Source organism: Callospermophilus lateralis, chromosome 8 (assembly GCF_048772815.1).
Source record: "Callospermophilus lateralis isolate mCalLat2 chromosome 8, mCalLat2.hap1, whole genome shotgun sequence".
NCBI lineage: Eukaryota > Metazoa > Chordata > Mammalia > Rodentia > Sciuridae > Callospermophilus > Callospermophilus lateralis.
In genome coordinates, this window is record NC_135312.1 from 525,751 (window position 1) to 551,155 (window position 25,405).

Sequence of the window (25,405 nt, forward strand, 5' to 3'; positions counted from 1 at the left end):
CTGCACTGGACTTGTCCATATCAGAGTCTGATTCAGGGTCCCTGGGAGCTGGAGGGTTCTCGGCCACTGTTCACTGTTCAGGGTGGACAGTGGAGTGGATCAGATGGGCAGGCAAGGAGTCTCCTGAACCACAGGAGTACAGCCCCATGGGGAGCAAGGAGGGAGGCAGGAGCCCAGCAGGGAGCCCGCATGCTGGCCTTTGCTTTCAAATACCCATGTATATCCTGGGGATGAAGGTCAGTAAGAAAAGCAGGCTGACATTGGGTTGCTGGCACTGGGTGATGGGAAGGGAGCCACCCGGGCCAGGGACAGAGGCAGCAGCAGCCTGGCTGACCTGAGTGCCACCAGGCTGAGTGAGCAGTAGAGTGGTGGGATTTGAGGAAAAGAGAGAACCGGGCAATGAGCAAAGGTGCACTTCACTCAAGGTCAGTGGTGGTCATCACAGAGTGCTCTGTGGTCTAAAGCTTTAACCTGCCTCCAGGCTTCCCAGAGCCCAGGAGGACAGTGCCAGCCGCGATTTGGCAAAGCCTTCCCAAGGGAGGAGGGCACCTCTTCAAACCTGTTGCTCAAGGGGACACCTTCTGACAGACCTTCTGGGGAGCCAAGATTGTGGCCACCAACTGGATTCCAGGGTCATTTGCCCTGCTCCTAGGGCTGTGATGGGCTTCTAATACACCCACGGACACACCAAGAGACTGTCATAGGCCACAGGCTGAAGGTCCCCGAGTGCTGGGCTCAGGGTGTCTGGCACAAGGTGAGCGGCCCCTAGTGCTTGAGACGGGGCAGATCACCCAGGGAGGACAGAGGCTATTACCATAAGGATGCCAAGAGCACTGAGGGCAAGGAGAGCTGGGAGGACCCCGGGGACTACGGGGAAGCAAATTGTGGCAGGAGAAGGGAGCTCAGCACTGGCAAATGCTAAAGGAAAGCACAGGCAGAGGAGGGGGCACGGTGACGGCCTTGTAAACCAGGCTCTGGGCACATTGGAGTCTCAGCAGAGGGAGAGCACGGGTAGGGGAGGAGACAAATAAAGTAAGATGGGCATGAGGTGGAGGCAGGGCCCCAAACAACTCTAGTTTATATTTAAAAATTAGGCTTAACAGGTGTTTAGGAAACAGAGAAGTGACAAGGTGGGGTACCAAGTATGAGAAAAAACTGGTGGCGATGAAGCTCTTGAGAGAAGAGAGTTGTGACCATGGTTCACCATCCATGGCCAGTAACATGCATCATCAGAGGTTGGGAGCCAGGGTGAGCCACTCCACCTGAGGTCCAGGTGGGGGTGTGAGCTCCACCTGAGGTCCGGGTGTAGGGGGTGAGCTCCACCTGAGGTTCGGGTGTAGGGGGTGAGCTCCACCTGAGGTCCAGGTGGGGGTGTGAGCTCCACCTGAGGTCCAGGTGGGGGTGTGAGCTCCACCTGAGGTCCAGGTGGGGGTGTGAGCTCCACCTGAGGTCTGGGTGTAGGGGGTGAGCTCCACCTGAGGTCCAGGTGGGGGTGTGAGCTCCACCTGAGGTCTGGGTGTAGGGGGTGAGCTCCACCTGAGGTCCAGGTGGGGGTGTGAACTCCACCTGAGGTCTGGGTGTAGGGGTGAGCTCCACCTGAGGTCCAGGTGGGGGTGTGAGCTCCACCTGAGTTCTGGGTGTAGGGGGTGAGCTCCACCTGAGGTCCAGGTGGGGGTGTGAGCTCCACCTGAGGTCCGGGTGTAGGGGGTGAGCTCCACCTGAGGTCCAGGTGGGGGTGTGAGCTCCACCTGAGGTCCAGGTGGGGGTGTGAGCTCCACCTGAGGTCCTGGTGGGGGTGTGAGCTCCACCTGAGGTCCAGGTGGGGGTGTGAGCTCCACCTGAGGTCCAGGTGGGGGTGTGAGCTCCACCTGAGGTCCAGGTGGGGGTGTGAGCTCCACCTGAGGTCCAGGTGGGGGTGTGAGCTCCACCTGAGGTCTGGGTGTAGGCGGTGAGCTCCACCTGAGGTCCAGGTGGGGGTGTGAGCTCCACCTGAGGTCTGGGTGTAGGGGGTGAGCTCCACCTGAGGTCCAGGTGGGGGTGTGAGCTCCACCTGAGGTCCAGGTGGGGGTATGAGCTCCACCTGAGGTCCAGGTGGGGTGTGAGCTCCACCTGAGGTCCGGGTGTAGGGGGTGAGCTCCACCTGAGGTCCAGGTGGGGGTGTGAGCTCCACCTGAGGTCCAGGTGGGGGTGTGAGCTCCACCTGAGGTCCGGGTGTAGGGGGTGAGCTCCACCTGAGGTCCAGGTGGGGGTGTGAGCTCCACCTGAGGTCTCGGTGTAGGGGGTGAGCTCCACCTGAGGTCCAGGTGGGGGTGTGAGCTCCACCTGAGGTCCAGTTGGGGGTGTGAGCTCCACCTGAGGTCTGGGTGTAGAGGGTGAGCTCCACCTGAGGTCCAGGTGGGAATGTGAGCTCCACCTGAGGTCCAGGTGGGGGTGTGAGCTCCACTTGAGGTCTAGGTGGGGGTGTGAGCTCCACCTGAGGTCCAGGTGGGGGTGTGAGCTCCACCTGAGGTCCAGGTGGGGGTGTGAGCTCCACCTGAGGTCCAGGTGGGGGTGTGAGCTCCACCTGAGGTCTGGGTGTTGGGGGTGAGCTCCACCTAAGGTCCAGGTGGGGGTGTGAGCTCCACCTGAGGTCTGGGTGTAGGGGGTGAGCTCCACCTGAGGTCCAGGTGGGGGTGTGAGCTCCACCTGAGGTCTGGGTATGACCTGTTCTCCAACACCACAGACCACTGGCCCTGCTGAAAAGGAAGTGGGACACAGCATGGACTTCCTGGGCTGCATGTTGGGACTGAGACACAGAGAAGGGTGGGAAGTCACAGCACAGTGATAGCCAAGGCAAGGGCACTGGCAGGAAATTCCTCTTCAGCCCAGGGGCCAACCTGGGCAGCTGCACTGGTGACCAGGGATGGGGGAACACAGGGTTGGGCCCTGTTTGCTGGGGACGCCAGACCCAGCAAGGCAGAGGCCATAGCCATGCGCTGCAGTCCCTGTGCCAGAGCTCCTCTGCCTCATGCCAATAAAATCAGAGCCAGAAAGCAGTGGAGGAGGCAGGGTCATGTCCCATCTTCTAAGGCCTCTAGGGACTTACCTGGCTCAGTACGTCCAGGCTGAACAGGGCTTGACCAACTGCTGCTTCTGGATACAGAACCCAAGACCAGGGACAGGAGTCCCTCTATATCTTGGGGGAGCAGGAGGAGCCTCCCTGGGGGCCTCAGGTGGACAAAGCTCTAATCATGGAGGAAAAGGAGTAATGTGGTAGGCAACCATGGAGCAGACCCTGGGGCAAAAGGGGCTGGCAGACAGGTCCTGGGGAATGGCGTCCTCAGCCTGACTCACCAGCGGCTCCCGTCCTGATGACAGTGCCCAGGCAATGTGTCAGGCATGGGGCTTGTGGCTCTGAAGCAACAGTCACCCTTTGGGAAGAGTGAGGGCAGCTGGCCTGGCGGGTAAAGCCTGCCTAGGAGGGCGTGGGGATGGAGTGGTCAGATAGACTCAGCCGTCCTGGATCCAGGAAGAGTGTGAGAGGAGCCAGGGAGCCCTCTCCAGGAGTCAGAGGTCAGGGGTCACCTGCTCAGGTGGGGCAGGCCTGGTGCAGCCACAGGCCCAGGCTGCATTCTCAGCTCCTGTCCTGTGACCACATCCCAGGCCCAAGGCAGGGGCCCTGGCCTCAGTGTAGAACTGGGCAGTGGCTTCAGAGCTCCACCCTAGGGGACCCGGCCGTAGCCAGGGCTCTGTCCTCAGCAGGCTTTTCTCCCCTCACAGGATCCCCACTTCAGCCCCTTCGCAGATGAGCTCACAGACTACGTGACCAGGAGCATCCTGGCCACGCCCATCATGAATGGCAAGGAAGTCGTTGCAGTGATCATGGCAGTGAACAAGCTCAGTGGCCCCTGCTTCACCAGCGAAGACGGAGATGTGAGTGTGCAGGGCTTGAGGCCACATCCCTACATGCTCCTGCTGCACAGTCTCCTAGCTGCAGTGCTGCGCTAGCACCCGCCTACACTTATGTGTACATCTGTGTGTGAGCCACACCCTTCTGCACACCTATGCACTAGCCACATCCCTTCTGCACACCAATGTGTGAGTCACATCCCTTCAGCACACTCACATAGGAGAGCCACGTCCCTCCACATGCTTAGTGTGAGCCGCATCCCTTCTTTCTGCACACCCACGTATGAAAGCCATGCCTTTCTGCACACCTATGCATTAGCCACATCCCTTCTGCACACCCGTGTGTGAGCCATGTCTCTCTGTACACCTGTGAGTCACGTCCCTTCTGCACACCCATGTATGAGAACCACATACTTCTGTACACTTATTCATGAGCCACATCTCTTCTGCATGCCTATGTGTGAGCCATGTCTGTCTGCACACCTGTGAGTCACATCCCTCTGCACACGGTGTATGTGAGCCAAGGGCCTGCACCATGCACCTGAGCTTGTGTGAGTTCACACCAATAGGTGTGTGAACTGGTTGCCGGCATGTCTGTGCATGTATGGTGGTCCTCAGCAGCCTGGGTGCTCATTCCTTCTGCAACCTGGGATTTCTGACTCCTAATGCACAATGGCTCTTTCAGGTTTTCAAGAAATACCTGAATTTCGCTGGGTTGAACCTGAAGATCTATCACTTGAGCTACCTTCACAACTGTGAGACACGCCGAGGCCAGGTATGTATAGTGCGGCAGGGCTAGCCTCCAGCCCTGGCCTTCTGTGCTCTTGAGCTGGCCCATCCTCATGAGTGGCCAAGACCATGTGCTCTGTGTGGGCCAGGCATGACTCTGGTCAGGCGGGCCCCAGTCCCCTGCTCCTGCCCCTGCCCATATGAAGCTGGGTGGTGGAGATGCTGTGCTCACCTGGGGAGGTGGGGCTGCCCCAGGAGGAGGGACTGTCTTCTGTGACTGAGCTGAAGCTGGGGGGCAGGAAAGAACTCTGCAGGGTCAGGACCCTCCACTGACCTGAATCCTGGCCATGGAGGGAGAGGTGCCTGCAGAAGTGCAGGAGGTCCCACAATTTTCAGACACACCCTGCCAACCATGGAGGGGCTGATGGCTCGGAGTCCTGGAGCTTAGTGATTGAGCTCCCTGGCAGGTTTGGCCCTGGCTGAGACTGGAATCTACTTTCTGTGAGAGCAAGGGACACGGGGTGGGGGTGGGATGTTCCCTCGGCTCAGTGCACCCTGAGCTGCAGAGGTACCTGAAGGACCCTACAGCCTGAGTCCCCCTCACCCTGAGGCCTGAATAAATGTTGAGCAGGCAGTACAAGGGTCCAGCAGGGTGCCCTAGGGCCATGGAAGGCAGCAGGCCCTCTGTGCCACTTCTTGCTCTGCTTCTGCTGCAATAAGCCAGGCCCTGGTCCCCTGCTGCAAACCTATTAGAAAAAATGAGAGGTCGCTTTGCCTAGGCTCCTCGAGCTACCCCAGCCCCACCCTAACTCACCTTTGGCTCCTGGACCTCTTCGACTCAAGTTAGGGTCTGAACTTTCTGGCACTACAAGATATACAGGCTTCTTTGTACGCTTCCTGCCCAGTCCTGGATTGGCTCCTGCTCCAAGGAGACCTGTTCCACGACTAAACATTCAGGGTCACTCCAAGTGAACTGGGCTGCGAGAAATAATCAGACAGAGAAATACCTTTTTCTTTGGGTCCTGTGAGGGCTCCCCTGACCTTCGGGATCCGTGGAAGAGCATGAAGCACATGCTGAACCCTTTTATTGGGAAGAAGCCATTTCAAATGAGGCAAGGGGTCAGGTTTCAGGGGGTTGAGTCTAGCTGTGGATGTCTGCTGTCAGCAGGTTGACTGATGTCTGGGGAGGCCATGCCCATCTCAGGAGCTGTGTGGGGATCATGGCAGAGCAAGTGGAAAGACCAGAGCCAGGCCTGCCCAAACAGAGGGGCAACGTCAGTCCAGTCCACCCTGTGCGCTCAGTGCCCGTAGTTCACACACACGCAGCCTGTGGCTGCTTGCCACACCTCCTCACTCTCATCACTCAAGGCTAAGAGGCGCTCAGTTCCTGTGAGGTAGCTCCTGACAGTTCCCTTGATCAGAACGTGGTGTTAGGAGACAAGACCATGCTCTCTGCTGCAGGGGAATCCTGCTTCCAGGCCCTGTCTGCTGACATAGAGGGCTAACTTGAGTGTACAAGTCTGTATTTCTACGTGCAGCTGTCTGGATGAGGTCAAACATGAGGGCTCAGCCTGCTCCTATGGTGATGTGTAGCTTCCCACCATCCTGCCTCCCACCCCTCACCACTCACTCGCTTGTTCAGAGCCTGGTGTAAGGATTGTTAGCCTGTGCTCCCATGAGAATCACCTTTATCCAGCCGAGCACAGCACTACACAGATTCCTGTGCCCTCGATCTCACAGATGCCACTCATTTCCAAAGTTACAGAAACAAACCCCTTTTCCCCAGACCCTGCAGAAAGAGAGTGTAGTAGTACATTTGTAATGCTGTGAAAGTCTCCTGTCACAGTCTGTATTCTTCCTTGAATCCGTCAACCCACTCAATTGATTTGTTTGCACTCATTAAGGTCAGTCTTTGCACTTTGAAAAGTGCAGTGGGCCTCACCACATGCATAATGACATGTATCTCCCATCACAGTGTCATAAAGAGGACCTCCTTGCCTTAAGAACACCCAGCCACCTGCTCTCTTCCCCCACACCCACCTGATCCCAGGGAGCCACAGAGCTGCTACAGGTCCACCTTTTCTGGAACCACAGGCAGTTGGTATCTCCCAGTGTGTGGCCCTCCATGTGGCTTCTTCCACTTAGCAACATGCACACAGGTCCCTCTGTGTGTCTTTGTAACAGGATCACTATCTCTTTGTATTGCTCAGGAGTATTTCCTGGTCTGGATCTAACACAGTTTGTTCACCCCTCACCCACTGAAGGGCGTCTTACTAGAGCCCAGCTTGGGGCAGTTCTAAAGCTGCCATGAACATCTGTGTGCAGGTTTTTGTGTGATAGGAGCTTTCAGCTCAGTAGGCTGAACATCAGGGGGCACCACTGCCAGCTCACAGGGCCTGACAATGCTCAAGTGCAAGAAGCTGCACCTCATTCCTGGCAGCAGTGAATGAGGACCCCCCGGCTGCATGCCCGCGCACTCCGCACCCACCGAGTGGGGCCTAGGGCCCATGACTGATGCACAGTGCCAGGGTCAGGAGGCGGCAAGCATGAGGTGCAAGCTTATATGCCGCCAGCACGTCTTATTCTCTATTGAGGTGTCTGTTTGGCCCTTCTTTAAACTGGGCTTTTTTCTTATGGCTTAGTTTTAAGAGTTTCTTGAATATTTGGACACAAGCTCATGAACATATATATGCTTTGCACTTATTTTCCCCCAGGATGTGGCTTGTCTTTTCACTCTCTTAATAGTATATTTGGCAAAAAAAAAGAAATTTTAAATTTTAGTAAAGTCCAGTTTCTGAGATATAGAAAGTCCAGTGATCTATTTTCAGAATATGAGTATTTAGCCTTAAATGTAGTATTGGGATGTAGGAAAAACAGCAGTAGGGGAGAACAGGATGGAAAGTTACAAGCAGTTAATGCCTGAGGGTGACAGATTCACAGCCCTGTGACAAACAGGAGGTGGGGGAGGACTGACCTGGTCAAGGAAGATCCACGGCACAGTGCACTTCCCCGGGGCACAAAGGGAGGCGGGGACAGCCGAAAAAATGTTTCTTCAAGTGACCCAACCAGGAGATAATAAGACCTAGGGGACATTGGAGAAGACCACGCACCTTGTGGTCAACCAGCAAGGCATAAGGGGCGGGACTTGTGCACTAGGGAGTGAGCACTGACTGAGACTGGTCTGGATGTGCCTGCTCTCGGACATCCGCTCTGGCAGGACCGCCATCAGTAGCCTCACTTCTCTGTGCCTGTGGTCTAAGTCCACACTTTGGATTTGGACAAGGGAGCATGTTTCTTACACACTTACCTTGGAGGGGGACACTGAGAATTTAACTGAGGAGTGCTGCATTCAGTTCAGAACAGATATGAACAGGGGGACCAGAGACCCAGAATCTGGGAATTCAGAAACTGAATTTCCATTCAGTTCAGTAACCCCAGCCCTTTTATTTCAAGACAGAATCTCTCTAAGTTGTCCCAGTTGGTCTTGGACTTGACATCCAACTTCCTCAGACTCCTGAGTTGCTGGGATTGAGGTGGGTGCCACTAAAGCAGGATCCATGCTATATCATATATATTCTTTGTGGGGCTGAGGATGTAGCTCACTTCATAGAGTGCTTGCCTTGCATGAACAAGGCTCTGAGTCAATCTTCATCACCAAAACAAAAAATATATATATTTTCTTACTGCATCGTACTTTATGCTGCATCTAAAATCTCCTCTCAAACCACAGGAGGCCCAAATTACTCCTGTGTCAATATCCTATATAGCTATGTCTTATATACCTATGTCTTACATATGCTCAGATTCATCTTATAAAAGTTGTAAACTATGGCCTAGATTAATTTTCTAAATCTTCTTGTAGTTGTAAATGGACAGAATGCCTCTATTTGATTCATTTCTATATGGTAATGAGGATCAAACTCAGGCCTCATGCCTGCTAGGCAGCTAACTGCCACACAACTACAGCTACAGCCCTAGGTTCATGATTTCATGTAGGTGTCTACTTGCTCAATTTCAACCCTTTAGGAAAGACAGTAACATCTCTGATTGGATGCTGTCCCTCCGAATCAAGGTTCAAAAATCTTGGTGTCAACAGCTATATGGGTCTCTGTTTCTGCTTTTTATGCATGTGGTAAAACTCTGTGGATCCGTACTGAGTCCTCATAGGGATTATGGGTGTCTGCTCCCCGTTTCCGCTCTGTTCTGCTCTCTGTGGCTGAGGGGTGATCCTGTGAGGATCTGGGTCTCTGTCCCTCCCTCTCCTCTCTGTTCTGCTCTCTGTGGCTCAGAGGTGAGACCAGTGAGGTTCTAGGTCTCTGTCCCTCCCTCTCCTCTCTGTTCTGCTCTCTGTGGCTGAGAGGTGAGTCCTGTGAGGTTCTAGGTCTCTGTCCCTCCCTCTCCTCTGTTCTGCTCTCTGTGGCTGAGAGGTGGGTCCTGTGAGGTTCTGGGTCTCTGTCCCTCCCTCTCCTCTGTTCTGCTCTCTGTGGCTGAGAGGTGAGTCCTGTGAGGTTCTGGGTCTCTGTCCCTCCCTTTCCTCTCTGTTCTGCTCTCTGTGGCTGAGAGGTGGGTCCTGTGAGGTTCTGGGTCTCTGTCCCTCCCTTTCCTCTCTGTTCTGCTCTCTGTGGCTGAGAGGTGGGTCCTGTGAGGTTCTGGGTCTCTGTCCCTCCCTCTCCTCTGTTCTGCTCTCTGTGGCTGAGAGGTGAGTCCTGTGAGGTTCTAGGTCTCTGTCCCTCCCTCTCCCCTGTTCTGCTCTCTGTGGCTGAGAGGTGAGTCCTGTGAGGTTCTGGATCTCTGTCCCTCTCCTCTCTGTTCTGCTCTCTGTTGCTGAGGGGTGAGTCCTGTGAGGTTCTAGGTCTCTGTCCCTCCCTCTCCTCTCTGTTCTGCTCTCTGTGGCTGAGAGGTGAGTCCTGTGAGGTTCTAGGTCTCTGTCCCTCCCTCTCCCCTGTTCTGCTCTCTGTGGCTGAGAGGTGAGTCCTGTGAGGTTCTAGGTCTCTGTCCCTCCCTCTCCTCTCTGTTCTGCTCTCTGTGGCTGAGGGGTGAGTCCTGTGAGGTTCTAGGTCTCTGTCCTCCCTCTCCTCTCTGTTCTGCTCTCTGTGGCTGAGGGATGAGTCCTGTGAGGTTCTGGGTCTCTGTCCCTCCCTCTCTGTTCTGCTCTCTGTGGCTGAGGGGTGAGTCCTGTGAGGTTCTGGGTCTCTGTCCCTCCCTCTCTGTTCTGCTCTCTGTGGCTGAGGGGTGAGTCCTGTGAGGTTCTGGGTCTCTGTCCCTCTCCTCTCTGTTCTGCTCTCTGTGGCTGAGGGGTGAGTCCTGTGAGGTTCTAGGTCTCTGTCCCTCCCTCTCTGTTCTGCTCTCTGTGGCTGAGAGGTGAGTCCTGTGAGGTTCTAGGTCTCTGTCCCTCCCTCTCCTCTCTGTTCTGCTCTCTGTGGCTGAGGGGTGAGTCCTGTGAGGTTCTGGGTCTCTGTCCCTCCCTCTCCTCTCTGTTCTGCTCTCTGTGGCTGAGAGGTGGGTCCTTTGCGGTTCTGCGTCTCTGTCCCTCCCTCTCCTCTCTGTTCTGCTCTCTGTGGCTGATGGGTGAGTCCTGTGAGGTTCTGGGTCTCTGTCCCTCCCTCTCCTCTCTGTTCTGCTCTCTGTGGCTGAGGGGTGAGTCCTGTGAGGTTCTGGGTCTCTGTCCCTCCCTCTCCTCTCTGTTCTGCTCTCTGTGGCTGAGGAGTGAGTCCTGTGAGGTTCTGGGTCTCTGTCCCGCCCTCTCCTCTCTGTTCTGCTCTCTGTGGCTGAGGAGTGAGTCGTGTGAGGTTCTGGGTCTCTGTCCCTCCCTCTCCTCTCTGTTCTGCTCTCTGTGGCTGAGAGGTGAGTCCTGTGAGGTTCTGGGACTCTGTCCCTCCCTCTCCTCTCTGTTCTGCTCTCTGTGGCTGAGACGTGGGTCCTGTGAGGTTCTGGGTCTCTGTCCCTCCCTCTCCTCTGTTCTGCTCTCTGTGGCTGAGGAGTGAGTCCTGTGAGGTTCTGGGTCTCTGTCCCTCCCTTTCCTCTCTGTTCTGCTCTCTGTGGCTGAGAGGTGGGTCCTGTGAGGTTCTGGGTCTCTGTCCCTCCCTCTCCTCTCTGTTCTGCTCTCTGTGGCTGAGAGGTGAGTCCTGTGAGGTTCTGGGACTCTGTCCCTCCCTCTCCTCTCTGTTCTGCTCTCTGTGGCTGAGAGGTGGGTCCTGTGAGGTTCTGGGTCTCTGTCCCTCCCTCTCCTCTGTTCTGCTCTCTGAGGCTGAGGAGTGAGTCCTGTGAGGTTCTGGGTCTCTGTCCCTCCCTCTCCTCTCTGTTCTGCTCTCTGTGGCTGAGAGGTGGGTCCTGTGAGGTTCTGGGTCTCTGTCCTCCCTCTCCTCTCTGTTCTGCTCTCTGTGGCTGAGGGGTGAGTCCTGTGAGGTTCTGGGTCTCTGTCCTCCCTCTCCTCTCTGTTCTGCTCTCTGTGGCTGAGGGGTGAGTCCTGTGAGGTTCTGGGTCTCTGTCCCTCCCTCTCCTCTGTTCTGCTCTCTGTGGCTGAGGGGTGAGTCCTGTGAGGTTCTGGGTCTCTGTCCCTCCCTCTCTGTTCTGCTCTCTGTGGCTGAGGGGTGAGTCCTGTGAGGTTCTGGGTCTCTGTCCCTCCCTCTCTGTTCTGCTCTCTGTGGCTGAGGGGTGAGTCCTGTGAGGTTCTGGGTCTCTGTCCCTCCCTCTCTGTTCTGCTCTCTGTGGCTGAGGGGTGAGTCCTGTGAGGTTCTGGGTCTCTGTCCCTCCCTCTCCTCTCTGTTCTGCTCTCTGTGGCTGAGGGGTGAGTCCTGTGAGGTTCTAGGTCTCTGTCCCTCCCTCTTTTCTCTGTTCTGCTCTCTGTGGCTCAGAGGTGAGTCCTGTGAGGTTCTAGATCTCTGTCCCTCCCTCTCCTCTCTGTTCTGCTCTCTGTGGCTCAGAGGTGAGTCCTGTGAGGTTCTGGGACTCTGTCCCTCCCTCTCCTCTCTGTTCTGCTCTCTGTGGCTGAGAGGTGGGTCCTGTGAGGTTCTGGGTCTCTGTCCCTCCCTCTCCTCTTTTCTGCTCTCTGTGGCTGAGAGGTGAGTCCTGTGAGGTTCTGGGACTCTGTCCCTCCCTCTCCTCTCTGTTCTGCTCTCTGTGGCTGAGAGGTGAGTCCTGGGAGGTTCTGGGTCTCTGTCCCTCCCTCTCCTCTCTGTTCTGCTCTCTGTGGCTGAGAGGTGGGTCCTGTGAGGTTCTGGGTCTCTGTCCCTCCCTCTCCTCTGTTCTGCTCTCTGTGGCTGAGAGGTGAGTCCTGTGAGGTTCTGGGTCTCTGTCCCTCCCTCTCCTCTCTGTTCTGCTCTCTGTGGCTGAGAGGTGGGTCCTGTGAGGTTCTGGGACTCTGTCCCTCCCTCTCCTCTCTGTTCTGCTCTCTGTGGCTGAGAGGTGAGTCCTGGGAGGTTCTGGGTCTCTGTCCCTCCCTCTCCTCTCTGTTCTGCTCTCTGTGGCTGAGAGGTGAGTCCTGTGAGGTTCTGGATCTCTGTCCCTCCCTCTCCTCTCTGTTCTGCTCTCTGTGGCTGAGGGGTGAGTCCTGTGAGGTTCTGGGTCTCTGTCCCTCCCTATCTTCTCTGTTCTGCTCTCTGTGGCTGAGGGGTGAGTCCTGTGAGGTTCTGGGTCTCTGTCCCTCCCTCTCCTCTCTGTTCTGCTCTCTATGGCTGAGGGGTGAGTCCTGTGAGGTTCTGGGTCTCTGTCCTTCCCTCTCCTCTCTGTTCTGTTCTCTGTGGCTGAGGGGTGAGTCCTGTGAGGTTCTAGGTCTCTGTCCCTCCCTCTCCTCTCTGTTCTGCTCTCTGTGGCTGAGAGGTGAGTCCTGTGAGGTTCTGGGTCTCTGTCCCTCCCTCTCTTCTCTGTTCTGCTCTCTGTGGCTGAGAGGTGAGTCCTGTGAGGTTCTGAGTCTCTGTCCCTCCCTCTCCTCTCTGTTCTGCTCTCTGTGGCTGAGGGGTGAGTCCTGTGAGGTTCTGGGTCTCTGTCCCTCCCTCTCTTCTCTGTTCTGCTCTCTGTGGCTGAGGGGTGAGTCCTGTGAGGTTCTGGGTCTCTGTCCCTCCCTCTCTTCTCTGTTCTGCTCTCTGTGGCTGAGAGGTGAGTCCTGTGAGGTTCTGGGTCTCTGTCCCTCCCTCTCTTCTCTGTTCTGCTCTCTGTGGCTGAGGGGTGAGTCCTGTGAGGTTCTGGGTCTCTGTCCTTCCCTCTCCTCTCTGTTCTGCTCTCTGTGGCTGAGGGGTGAGTCCTGTGAGGTTCTGGGTCTCTGTCCCTCCCTCTCTTCTCTGTTCTGCTCTCTGTGGCTGAGAGGTGAGTCCTGTGAGGTTCTGGGTCTCTGTCCCTCCCTCTCTTCTCTGTTCTGCTCTCTGTGGCTGAGGGGTGAGTCCTGTGAAGTTCTGGGTCTCTGTCCTTCCCTCTCCTCTCTGTTCTGCTCTCTGTGGCTGAGGGGTGAGTCCTGTGAGGTTCTGGGTCTCTGTCCCTCCCTCTCTTCTCTGTTCTGCTCTCTGTGGCTGAGAGGTGAGTCCTGTGAGGTTCTGGGTCTCTGTCCCTCCCTCTCTTCTCTGTTCTGCTCTCTGTGGCTGAGGGGTGAGTCCTGTGAGGTTCTGGGTCTCTGTCCTTCCCTCTCCTCTCTGTTCTGCTCTCTGTGGCTGAGGGGTGAGTCCTGTGAGGTTCTGGGTCTCTGTCCCTCCCTCTCTTCTCTGTTCTGCTCTCTGTGGCTGAGGGGTGAGTCCTGTGAGGTTCTGGGTCTCTGTCCCTCCCTCTCTTCTCTGTTCTGCTCTCTGTGGCTGAGAGGTGAGTCCTGTGAAGTTCTGGGTCTCTGTCCCTCCCTCTCTTCTCTGTTCTGCTCTCTGTGGCTGAGGGGTGAGTCCTGTGAGGTTCTGGGTCTCTGTCCCTCCCTCTCTTCTCTGTTCTGCTCTCTGTGGCTGAGGGGTGAGTCCTGTGAGGATCTGGGTCTCTGTCCCTCCCTCTCCTCTCTGTTCTGCTCTCTGTAGCTAAGAGGTGAGTCCTGTGAGGTTCTAGGTCTCTGTCCCTCCCTCTCCTCTCTGTTCTGCTCTCTGTGGCTGAGGGGTGAGTCCTGTGAGGTTCTGGGTCTCTGTCCCTCCCTCTCCTCTCTGTTCTGCTCTCTGTGGCTGAGAGGTGAGTCCTGTGAGGTTCTAGGTCTCTGTCCCTCCCTCTCCTCTGTTCTGCTCTCTGTGGCTGAGAGGTGAGTCCTGTGAGGTTCTGGGTCTCTGTCCCTCCCTCTCCTCTGTTTTGCTCTCTGTGGCTGAGAGGTGAGTCCTGTGAGGTTCTGGGTCTCTGTCCCTCCCTCTCCTCTGTTCTGCTCTCTGTGGCTGAGAGGTGAGTCCTGTGAGGTTCTGGGTCTCTGTCCTTCCCTCTCCTCTCTGTTCTGCTCTCTGTGGCTGAGAGGTGAGTCCTGTGAGGTTCTGGGTCTCTGTCCCTCCCTCTCCTCTCTGTTCTGCTCTCTGTGGCTGAGAGGTGAGTCCTGTGAGGTTCTGGGTCTCTGTCCCTCCCTCTCCTCTCTGTTCTGCTCTCTGTGGCTGAGAGGTGAGTCCTGTGAGGTTCTGGGTCTCTGTCCCTCCCTCTCCTCTCTGTTCTCCTCTCTGTGGCTGAGAGGTGAGTCCTGTGAGGTTCTGGGTCTCTGTCCCTCCATCTCTGTTCTGCTCTCTGTGGCTGAGAGGTGAGTCCTGTGAGGTTCTGGGTCTCTGTCCCTCCCTCTCCTCTCTGTTCTGCTCTCTGTGGCTGAGAGGTGAGTCCTGTGAGGTTCTAGGTCTCTGTCCCTCCCTCTCCTCTCTGTTCTGCTCTCTGTAGCTGAGAGGTGAGTCCTGTGAGGTTCTAGGTCTCTGTCCCTCCCTCTCCTCTCTGTTCTGCTCTCTGTTGCTGAGGGGTGAGTCCTGTGAGGTTCTAGGTCTCTGTCCCTCTCTCTCTGTTCTGCTCTCTGTGGCTGAGGGGTGAGTCCTGTGAGGTTCTGGGTCTCTGTCCCTCCCTCTCCTCTGTTCTGCTCTCTGTGGCTGAGAGGTGAGTCCTGTGAGGTTCTGGGTCTCTGTCCCTCCCTCTCCTTTGTTTTGCTCTCTGTGGCTGAGAGGTGAGTCCTGTGAGGTTCTGGGTCTCTGTCCCTCTCCTCTCTGTTCTGCTCTCTGTGGCTGAGCGGTGAGTCCTGTGAGGTTCTGGGTCTCTGTCCCTCTCCTCTCTGTTCTGCTCTCTGTGGCTGAGGGGTGAGTCCTGTGAGGTTCTGGGTCTCTGTCCCTCTCCTCTCTGTTCTGCTCTCTGTGGCTGAGGGGTGAGTCCTGTGAGGTTCTGGGTCTCTGTCCCTCCCTCTCCTCTCTGTTCTGCTCTATGTGGCTGAGAGGTGAGTCCTGTGAGGTTCTGGGTCTCTGTCCCTCTCCTCTCTGTTCTGCTCTCTGTGGCTGAGAGGTGAGTCCTGTGAGGTTCTGGGTCTCTGTCCCTCCCTCTCCTCTCTGTTCTGCTCTCTGTGGCTGAGAGGTGAGTCCTGTGAGGTTCTGGGTCTCTGTCCCTCTCCTCTCTGTTCTGCTCTCTGTGGCTGAGAGGTGAGTCCTGTGAGGTTCTGGGTCTCTGTCCCTCCCTCTCTTCTCTGTTCTGCTCTCTGTGGCTGAGAGGTGGGTCCTGTGAGGTTCTGGGTCTCTGTCCCTCCCTCTCCTCTCTGTTCTGCTCTCTGTGGCTTAGGGGTGAGTCCTGTGAGGTTCTGGGTCTCTGTCCCTCCCTCTCCTCTGTTCTGCTCTCTGTGGCTGAGGGGTGAGTCCTGTGAGGTTCTGGGTCTCTGTCCCTCCCTCTCCTCTCTGTTCTGCTCTCTGTGGCTGAGGGGTGAGTCCTGTAAGGTTCTGGGTCTCTGTCCCTCCCTCTCCTCTGTTCTGCTCTCTGTGGCTGAGGGGTGAGTCCTGTGAGGTTCTGGGTCTCTGTCCTTCCCTCTCCTCTGTTCTGCTTTCTGTGGCTGAGGGGTGAGTCCTGTGAGGTTCTGGGTCTCTGTCCCTCCCTCTCCTCTCTGTTCTGCTCTCTGTGGCTGAGGGGTGAGTCCTGTGAGGTTCTGGGTCTCTGTCCCTCCCTCTCCTCTGTTCTGCTCTCTGTGGCTGAGAGGTGGGTCCTGTGAGGTTCTGGGTCTCTGTCCCTCCCTCTCCTCTCTGTTCTGTTCTCTGTGGCTGAGAGGTGAGTCCTGTGAGGTTCTAGGTCTCTGTCCCTCCCTCTCTTCTCTGTTCTGCTCTCTGTGGCTGAGGGGTGAGTCCTGTGAGGTTCTAGGTCTCTGTCCCTCCCTCTCCTCTCTTCTGCTCTCTGTGGCTGAGGGGTGAGTCCTGTGAGGTTCTCGGTCTCTGTCCCTCCCTCTCCTCTGTTTTGCTCTCTGTGGCTGAGAGGTGAGTCCTGTGAGGTTCTGGGTCTCTGTCCCTCCCTCTCCTCTCTGTTCTGCTCTCTGTGGCTGAGGGGTGAGTCCTGTGAGGTTCTGGGTCTCTGTCCCTCCCTCTCCTCTGTTCTGCTCTCTGTGGCTGAGGGGTGAGTCCTGTAAGGTTCTGGGTCTCTCCCTCCCTCTCCTCTCTGTTCTGCCCTCTCTGTGGTTGAGGGGTGAGTTTTGTAAGGTTCTGGGTCTCTGTCCCTCCCTCTCCTCTCTGTTCTGCCCTCTCTCTGGCTGAGGGGTGAGTCCTGTGAGGTTCTGGGTCTCTGTCCCTCCCTCTCTGTTCTGCTCTCTGTGGCTGAGGGGTGAGTCCTGTGAGGTTCTGGGTCTCTGTCCCTCCCTTTCCTCTCTGTTCTGCTCTCTGTGGCTGAGAGGTGGGTCCTGTGAGGTTCTGGGTCTCTGTCCCTCTCCTCTCTGTTCTGCTCTCTGTGGCTGAGAGGTGAGTCCTGTGAGGTTCTGGGTCTCTGTCCTTCCCTCTCCTCTCTGTTCTGCTCTCTGTGTCTGAGAGGTGAGTCCTGTGAGGTTCTGGGTCTCTGTCCCTCCCTCTCCTCTCTGTTCTGCTCTCTGTGGCTGAGAGGTGAGTCCTGTGAGGTTCTGGGTCTCTGTCCCTCTCCTCTCTGTTCTGCTCTCTGTGGCTGAGGGGTGAGTCCTGTGAGGTTCTAGGTCTCTGTCCCTCCCTCTCCTCTCTGTTCTGCTCTCTGTGGCTGAGGGGTGAGTCCTGTGAGGTTCTAGGTCTCTGTCCCTCCCTCTCCTATCTGTTCTGCTCTCTGTGGCTGAGGGGTGAGTCCTGTGAGGTTCTGGGTCTCTGTCCCTCCCTCTCCTCTCTGTTCTGCTCTCTGTGGCTGAGGGGTGGGTCCTGTGAGGTTCTGGTCTCTGTCCCTCCCTCTCCTCTCTGTTCTGCTCTCTGTGGCTGAGGGGTGAGTCCTGTGAGGTTCTGGGTCTCTGTCCCTCCCTCTCCTCTCTGTTCTGCTCTCTGTGGCTGAGGGGTGGGTCCTGTGAGGTTCTAGGTCTCTGTCCCTCCCTCTCCTCTCTGTTCTGCTCTCTGTGGCTGAGGGGTGAGTCCTGTGAGGTTCTGGGTCTCTGTCCCTCCATCTCCTCTCTGTTCTGCTCTCTGTGGCTGAGGGGTGAGTCCTGTGAGGTTCTGGGTCTCTGTCCCTCCCTCTCCTCTCTGTTCTGCTCTCTGTGGCTGAGAGGTGAGTCCTGTGAGGTTCTGGGTCTCTGTCCCTCCATCTCCTCTCTGTTCTGCTCTCTGTGGCTGAGGGGTGAGTCCTGTGAGGTTCTGGGTCTCTGTCCCTCCCTCTCCTCTCTGTTCTGCTCTCTGTGGCTGAGAGGTGGGTCCTGTGAGGTTCTGGGTCTCTGTCCCTCCCTCTCCTCTCTGTTCTGTTCTCTGTGGCTGAGGGGTGAGTCCTGTGAGGTTCTGGGTCTCTGTCCCTCACTCTCCCCTGTTCTGCTCTCTGTGGCTGAGAGGTGAGTCCTGTGAGGTTCTGGGTCTCTGTCCCTCCCTCTCCTCTCTGTTCTGTTCTCTGTGGCTGAGGGGTGAGTCCTGTAAGGTTCTGGGTCTCTGTCCCTCCCTCTCCTCTCTGTTTTGCTCTCTGTGGCTGAGAGGTGAGTCCTGTGATGTTCTAGGTCTCTGTCCCTCCCTCTCCTCTCTGTTCTGCTCTCTGTGGCTGAGAGGTGAGTCCTGTGAGGTTCTAGGTCTCTGTCCCTCCCTCTCCCCTGTTCTGCTCTCTGTGGCTGAGAGGTGAGTCCTGTGAGGTTCTGGGTCTCTGTCCCTTCCTCTCCTCTCTGTTCTGCTCTCTGTGGCTGAGGGGTGAGTCCTGTGAGGTTCTGGATCTCTGTCCCTCTCCTCTCTGTTCTGCTCTCTGTTGCTGAGGGGTGAGTCCTGTAAGGTTCTGGGTCTCTGTTTCTCCCTCTCCTCTCTGTTCTGCTCTCTGTGGCTGAGGGGTGAGTCCTGTGAGGTTCTAGGTCTCTGTCCCTCCCTCTCCTCTGTTTTGCTCTCTGTGGCTGAGGGGTGAGTCCTGTGAGGTTCTGGGTCTCTGTCACTCCCTCTCCTCTCTGTTCTGCTCTCTGTGGCTGAGGGGTGAGTCCTGTGAGGTTCTAGGTCTCTGTCCCTCCCTCTCTGTTCTGCTCTCTGTGGCTGAGGGGTGAGTCCTGTGAGGTTCTGGGTCTCTGTCCCTCCCTCTCCTCTCTGTTATGCTCTCTCTGTCGCTGAGATGTGAGTCCTGTGAGGTTCTGGGTCTCTGTCCCTCCCTCTCCTCTCTGTTCTGCTCTCTCTGTGGCTGAGGGGTGAGTCCTGTGAGCTTCTGGGTTTCTGTCCCTCCCTCTCCTCTGTTCTGCTCTCTTGGCTGAGGGGTGAGTCCTGTGAGGTTCTCGGTCTCTGTCCCTCCCTTTCCTCTCTGTTCTGCTCTCTGTGGCTGAGAGGTGAGTCCTGTGAGGTTCTGGGTCTCTGTCCCTCCCTCTCCTCTCTGTTCTGCTCTCTGTGACTGAGAGGTGAGTCCTGTGATGTTCTGGGTCTCTGTTTCTCCCTCTCCTCTCTGTTCTGCTCTGTGGCTGAGAGGTGATTCCTGTGAGGTTCTGGGTCTCTGTCCCTCCCTCTCCTCTTTTCTGCTCTCTGTGGCTGAGAGGTGAGTCCTGTGAGGTTCTGGGTCTCTGTCCCTCCCTCTCTGTTCTGCTCTCTGTGGCTGAGAGGTGAGTCCTGTGAGGTTCTGGGTCTCTGTCCCTCCCTCTCCTCTCTGTTCTGCTCTCTTGGCTGAGAGGTGAGTCCTGTGAGGTTCTGGGTCTCTGTCCCTTTCTCTCCTCTCTGTTCTCCTCTCTGTGGCTGAGAGGTGAGTCCTGTGAAGTTCTGGGTCTCTGTCCCTCCCTCTCCTCTTTTCTGCTCTCTGTGGCTGATAGGTGAGTCCTTTGAGTTTCTGGGTCTCTGTCCCTCCCTCTCCTCTCTGTTCTGCTCTCTGTGGCTGAGAGGTGAGTCCTGTGAGGTTCTGGGTCTCTGTCCCTCCCTCTCCCCTGTTCTGCTCTCTGTGGCTGAGAGGTGAGTCCTGTGAGGTTCTGGGTCTCTGTCCCTCCCTCTCCTCTCTGTTCTGTTCTCTGTGGCTGAGGGTTGAGTCCTGTGAGGTTCTGGGTCTCTGTCCCTCCCTCTCCTCTCTGTTTTGCTCTCTGTGGCTGAGAGGTGAGTCCTGTGATGTTCTAGGTCTCTGTCCCTCCCTCTCCTCTCTGTTCTGCTCTCTGTGGCTGAGAGGTGAGTCCTGTGAGGTTCTAGGTCTCTGTCCCTCCCTCTCCCCTGTTCTGCTCTCTGTGGCTGAGAGGTGAGTCCTGTGAGGTTCTGGGTCTCTGTCCCTTCCTCTCCTCTCTGTTCTGCTCTCTGTGGCTGAGGGGTGAGTCCTGTGAGGTTCTGGATCTCTGTCCCTCTCCTCTCTGTTCTGCTCTCTGTGGCTGAGGGGTGAGTCCTGTAAGGTTCTGGGTCTCTGTTTCTCCCTGTCCTCTCTGTTCTGCTCTCTGTGGCTGAGGGGTGAGTCCTGTGAGGTTCTAGGTCTCTGTCCCTCCCTCTCCTCTGTTTTGCTCTCTGTGGCTGAGAGGTGAGTCCTGTGAGGTTCTGGGTCTCTGTCACTCCCTCTCCTCTCTGTTCTGCTCTCTGTGGCTGAGGGGTGAGTCCTGTGAGGTTCTGGGTCTCTGTCCCTCCCTCTCCTCTCTGTTATGCTCTCTCTGTCGCTGAGATGTGAGTCCTGTGAGGTTCTGGGTCTCTGTCCCTCCCTCTCCTCTCTGTTCTGCTCTCTCTGTGGCTGAGGGGTGAGTCCTGTGAGCTTCTGGGTTTCTGTCCCTCCCTCTCCTCTGTTCTGCTCTCTTGGCTGAGGGGTGAGTCCTGTGAGGTTCTCGGTCTCTGTCCCTCCCTCTCCTCTCTGTTCTGCTCTCTGTGGCTGAGAGGTGAGTCCTGTGAGGTTCTGGGTCTCTGTTTCTCCCTCTCCTCTCTGTTCTGCTCTGTGGCTGAGAGGTGATTCCTGTGAGGTTCTGGGTCTCTGTCCCTCCCTCTCCTCTTTTCTGCTCTCTGTGGCTGAGAGGTGAGTCCTGTGAGGTTCTGGGTCTCTGTCCCTCCCTCTCTGTTCTGCTCTCTGTGGCTGAGAGGTGAGTCCTGTGAGGTTCTGGGTCTCTGTCCCTCCCTCTCCTCTTTGTTCTGCTCTCTTGGCTGAGAGGTGAGTCCTGTGAGGTTCTGGGTCTCTGTCCCTTTCTCTCCTCTCTGTTCTCCTCTCTGTGGCTGAGAGGTGAGTCCTGTGAAGTTCTGGGTCTCTGTCCCTCCCTCTCCTCTTTTCTGCTCTCTGTGGCTGATAGGTGAGTCCTTTGAGTTTCTGGGTCTCTGTCCCTCCCTCTCCTCTCTGTTCTGCTCTCTGTGGCTGAGAGGTGAGTCCTGTGAGGTTCTGGGTCTCTGTCCCTCCCTCTCCTCTTTTCTGCTCTCTGTGGCTGACAGGTGAGTCCTGTGAGGTTCTAGGTCTCTGTCCCTCTCCTCTGTTCTGCTCTCTGTGGCTGAGGGGTGAGTCCTGTTACGTTCTGGGTCTCTGTCCCTCCCTCTCCTCTCTGTTCTGCTCTCTGTGGCTGAGAGGTGAGTCCTGTGAGGTTCTGGGTCTCTGTCCCTCCCTCTCCTCTGTTCTGCTCTCTGTGGCTGAGAGGTGAGTCCTGTCAGGTTCTCAGTCTCTGTCCCTCCCTCTCCTCTCTGTTCTGCTCTCTGTGGCTGAGAGGTGAGTCCTGTGATGTTCTGGGTCTCTGTTTCTCCCTCTCCTCTCTGTTCTGCTCTCTGTGGCTGAGAGGTGAGTCCTGTGAGGTTCTGGGTCTCTGTTTCTCCCTCTCCTCTGTTCTGCTCTCTGTGGCTGAGGGGTGAGTTTTGTGAGGTTCTGGGTCTCTTTCCCTCCCTCTTTTCTGTTCTGCTCTCTGTGTCTGAGATGTGAGTCCTGGTGAGGTTCTGTGTCTCTGTCCCTCCCTCTCCTCTCTGTTCTGCTCTCTGTGGCTGAGGGGTGAGTCCTGTGAGGTTCTGCGTCTCTGTTTCTCCCTCTCCTCTCTGTTCTGCTCTCTGTTGCTGAGATGTGAGTCCTGGTGAGGTTCTAGGTCTCTGTCCCTCCCTCTTTTCTCTGTTCTGTTCTCTGTGGCTGAGACTTGAGTCCTGTGAGGTTCTGGGTCTCTGTCCCTCCCTCTCCTCTGTTCTGCTCTCTGTGGCTGAGAGGTGAGTCCTGTGAGGTTCTAGGTCTCTGTCCCTCCCTCTCCTCTTTTCTGCTCTCTGTGGCTGAGAGGTGAGTCCTGTGAGGTTCTAGGTCTCTGTCCCTCCCTCTCCTCTTTTCTGCTCTCTGTGGCTGAGAGGTGAGTCCTGTGAGGTTCTGGGTCTCTGTCCCTCCCTCTCCTCTGTTCTGCTCTCTGTGGCTGAGAGGTGAGTCCTGTGAGGTTCTGGGTCTCTGTCCCTCCCTCTCCTCTGTTCTGCTCTCTGTGGCTGAGATGTGAGTCCTGGTGAGGTTCTAGGTCTCTGTCCCTCCCTCTCTGTTCTGCTCTCTGTGGCTAAGAGGTGAGTCCTGTGAGATTCTGGGTCTCTGTCCCTCCCTATCCTCTCTGTTCTGCTCTCTGGGTCTTAGTGGTAAATCAAATGAAGTGTGGAATAGGCGTGATGATCGGCACATCCCTTACCAGGCCCAGCTTTAGGGGAAAGCATCTGGTGTCTTTTCATCACGTGTGGCATCAGCTATCGGCAGGTAAAATTTTTTTTAAAGGTTTAATGAAATTCCTCCAGGCACAATGGTACATGCGTGTAGTTCCAAACACTCAGGAGGCTGAGGCAGGAATATTTCAAGTTTAAGACCAGCCTCATTAGCTTAGTGAGGCCTGATATCAAAATATCAGGGGATGTAGGTCAGTGTTTAAGCACCCCTGGGCTCATCTCACAAAGTTAAGGAAATTCTTCCTGTTTCTAGTTTCTTAGAGTTTTTATTCTGAATGAGTATTGGATTTGATCAAATGCTTTTTCTGCATTAATTGGTAAGATTTTTCCTTTAACCTTTTCATGTGATGGATTACATTAATTGATTTTTAAATGTTGAACCAGCCATGTACACCTGGAATCAATATTACCTGCTCATGAAATATCATCTTTTTCATACATTGTTAAATTGGCTTTTGCCAAGATCTTCAGAATTTTAGCTTTGATGTTCATGAACTACCTTGGTCTGCAGTTTCTCTTTATTGCATTGTCTTATCTGGTGCTGGTAGTAGGGAAGTGCCAGTCATAGAATGTGTTAAAAAGTGCTTCCCATCCTGGGTATAGAGAAGTCGCAAACTCACTGTCCCCCACACTGCCACAGAACAGAATGCTTCTGTGACCCCCAGCTGCAGGGCATACCAGTGGGGTGTCTTCTGATCCACTTCTGGTCCAACACTACCCACCTGGAGATGGAATCAGATCCCACAGGCTAAAGGTCAGTCCAAGACTTCCCCCAGCTCCCAATGCCAATCACTATCTCCAGACCACTTTACCTGTGCTTGTGACCAACCAGCTATGAAGCAGTGGTACTGGTCAGGGGTACTAGGATTTTCTGTTGCTCTAAAAAAAAATACCTGAGGCTCTGTACTTGATGAACAGAGGTTTATTTCACTCACAGCTGTGGAGGTTCCGGAGGATGGTGCTGGCTTCCGCTTAGCTCTGGTGAGGGTTTGGCTGTTATCTCCAGTGTCAGGAGTGTGCAGGTGGTCATCAGGCGAGGCAGAAAACCAGAGTGCAGGGAGGACCCAGCTTTGCCTCTCTATGGCCACCCACAATCCTGCAAGTCCAGCACTGATCCCTTCCATGGCAGCACCCTGAGGCGATCACAGCTGACCCCACCTCTTAAAGGTTCACAGCTCTTTCTGTCACCTCTATAGGGACTGAGTCTCCCACACAGGAGCCTTTGTGGGACACACCCAGACCACCTCCAGACTGTAGGCTTGGATCTCCCCTGATGCCTCACCAGCTTCAGTTACTTTGCTGGAGCAGTTCACAGAACTCAGGGAAAAAATATGACCGCACACAAAGGAGGAGATGCTCAGGTGGAGGGCTGTGAGAAGGGCCATGGGGCTCCCTCTCTGGTACCTGGCTAGGTTGTCCCTTCAGGCTGTGGAGGCTGCGATTCAAGTACAGGTCTGACTGGTTCCAATGGCCACTTTGTGGTCACTCCACCTGTGTCCCTCCCTTTTCTGGAGAATTCTCCAAGTCCCCACCCTCTCTAGGAGCCACCAGGCTCTCTCAGTCATCAGCAAACAGAAAGAGTCCTGCTCAGGACTAGGGCCCCAGGGTGGTCTGACAGACATGAGTACCAAACACGAACACACCTTCAGAAACTCACCAGCAGCCCACGTCCTGGGAGAGACAGGATCCTGGGCCCCACCCCAACATTTGCTGGGATTCTCCTTCCACCTGTCAGCAACTGTGCATTTGTTGTTGTTGTTGTTGTTTTTAATTAAGCTGTTACCTTAGTTTATTTGATACTTCAAAGTCTGTCCAGGCTGTTCTGTTTCTTGGTAAGTTTTAGTATTCATGTCTTTGAGGGAATCAATCTATTTTATCTAAGACATCGAGTTTAGATTGTCATCACAGTGTGGCCATGTGTGGCTGAGGCACGTCCTTGGGCATTTTCACCAGAAGTGCTCTTACACCATGGCAGTGATGACCAACTGCATGTGGAATGCATGTCGGGGGAGCATGCCACACCTGCAGTCTTGTTAGATACACCTGAGCTGACCTGGAAGTCAGATGAGTGCTAAAAGTGGGTGGGCAAGGCAGACTCCTGCCAGGAGGGCTGCGACAGACCCGGCTGGCAAGGGCACCTGGGCAGGATGTTCGCCTGCTTTATCCTTAACATAGCGCTGTCCCTTGCTCTGATAGGAGGAGCTCAGGGTTGCAATCTACACAACTGGCTAATTTCAAAATTGGGGAGGGCAAAGGGAAGGACTATGGTTCAATTGGCTACAACTGGATCTTTCATCCCAATTAAGGCTAAATACTATATTCTGAGAATGGGCCACTGGACTTTCTGTCTCTCACAAGTTCCCCCTTTTCTTCCTTTGGCTGCGTTTTCATTTTTGCTCTTGTGCCATCCATCCTAGATATATTGAGTGAAATCACCCATGGTAATGAGTTCTCCCCTTTTAGGAGACCAGGTAGGCATCCTGGTGATTAGGAGCACTTGGTAAGGTCCTTTCCAACTCAGCTGTAGCTTGTCTTCTTTCCAGGTCTTGATTAAAACCAAGTCGCAGGCTGGAAGTGAACTGCCAACTCCAGAGGAGTCTGAGCAGCAGCTCAGGATAATCATACCAGGAAAAAAAAGCACAGACAGGTCTCAGATTGGCTCAGATCACACCTGTGACTGACAGAGCTTTTTGCAATATTTATCAGACACTCCTGTATAAGACGCTTCCTTTATAACCTCCCAGTTTTGCTTACTTTCAGGAGGACTGACACAAATGTACATCTCAGGTAAAAGAACCTGTCTTATCTTTTAAATGTCCACATGCAGCTGTGCTTTGGTTATACTCTCCTGCTGGGTGTTTAAGACCAAGTTGGTCAAAATTGGCCTTTATTCCCTCTCTACTGTTAGAGTTAGCTGAGGTTTGTCAGGGATCACTCTTGGGAACTTGTGAAAAGCCTCTTGGCTCCTTTAGCTTTTCCTCCTCCAGTTGTGCCATCTGCCAGGATGGGCCAGGGTCTTGCTGACCACATGTGGCTTCCCTGGAAACATCAGAGACATTTCCCTCTCCAGTGACCCTCCTCTGCAGAATGTGCACTGGGTGGCTTCCTGTCTCTAGGGTCCTCGTGATCCCCCTGTTTAGGAGGTCAAGTGACTGGCTGGAGTTGCAGGGCCCTTAGAGGGGTCTTGTCATTCCCTGGATCCTGGATGGCCTTCATGGGCAAAAACCAGAATTTTTTTTTTCTTATTTGTTCTAATTAGTCATACATGACAGTAGAATGCATTTTGACATATTGTACACAAATGGAGCACAACTTCTCATTCCTCTGGCAGTACATGGTGCAGAGTCACTCCCCTAGTGTGATCATACCACCATCCTTCCCTTCCACACAGCCCCACCCCTCCCCTCACTCTGCTCTACAAACCAAAGTTCCTGCATTCTTCCCTGTACCCCTGCTACACTACGGGTCACATCCACTTATCAGAGAAAACATCCAGCTTTTGATTTTTTGAGATTGGCTTATTTCACTTAGCACGATATTCTCTAGTTCCATCTATTTACCTGCAAACATCATGATTTCATTCTTTTTTAAAGCTGATTAATAGTCCATTGTGTATATGTACTACATTTTCTTCATCCATTCATCTGTCAAAGGGCATCTAGGCTGGTTCCATAGTTTAGCTATTATTAATTGAGCTGCTATAGACATTGATG

At 55.0% G+C, this 25,405-nt stretch overlaps 1 protein-coding gene across 1 annotated transcript in view; it reads left to right on the forward strand.

The window, feature by feature from the left end:
- Pde6b (phosphodiesterase 6B) overlaps window positions 1-25,405 on the forward strand; it is a 63,215-nt gene that overhangs the window by 11,467 nt on the left and 26,343 nt on the right. The window contains exons 2-3 of the mRNA XM_076864202.2: window positions 3,760-3,912; window positions 4,574-4,663. Of these exons, the coding sequence (XP_076720317.1) occupies window positions 3,760-3,912; window positions 4,574-4,663 (243 nt within the window). The remainder of the gene's footprint in view (window positions 1-3,759; window positions 3,913-4,573; window positions 4,664-25,405) is intronic.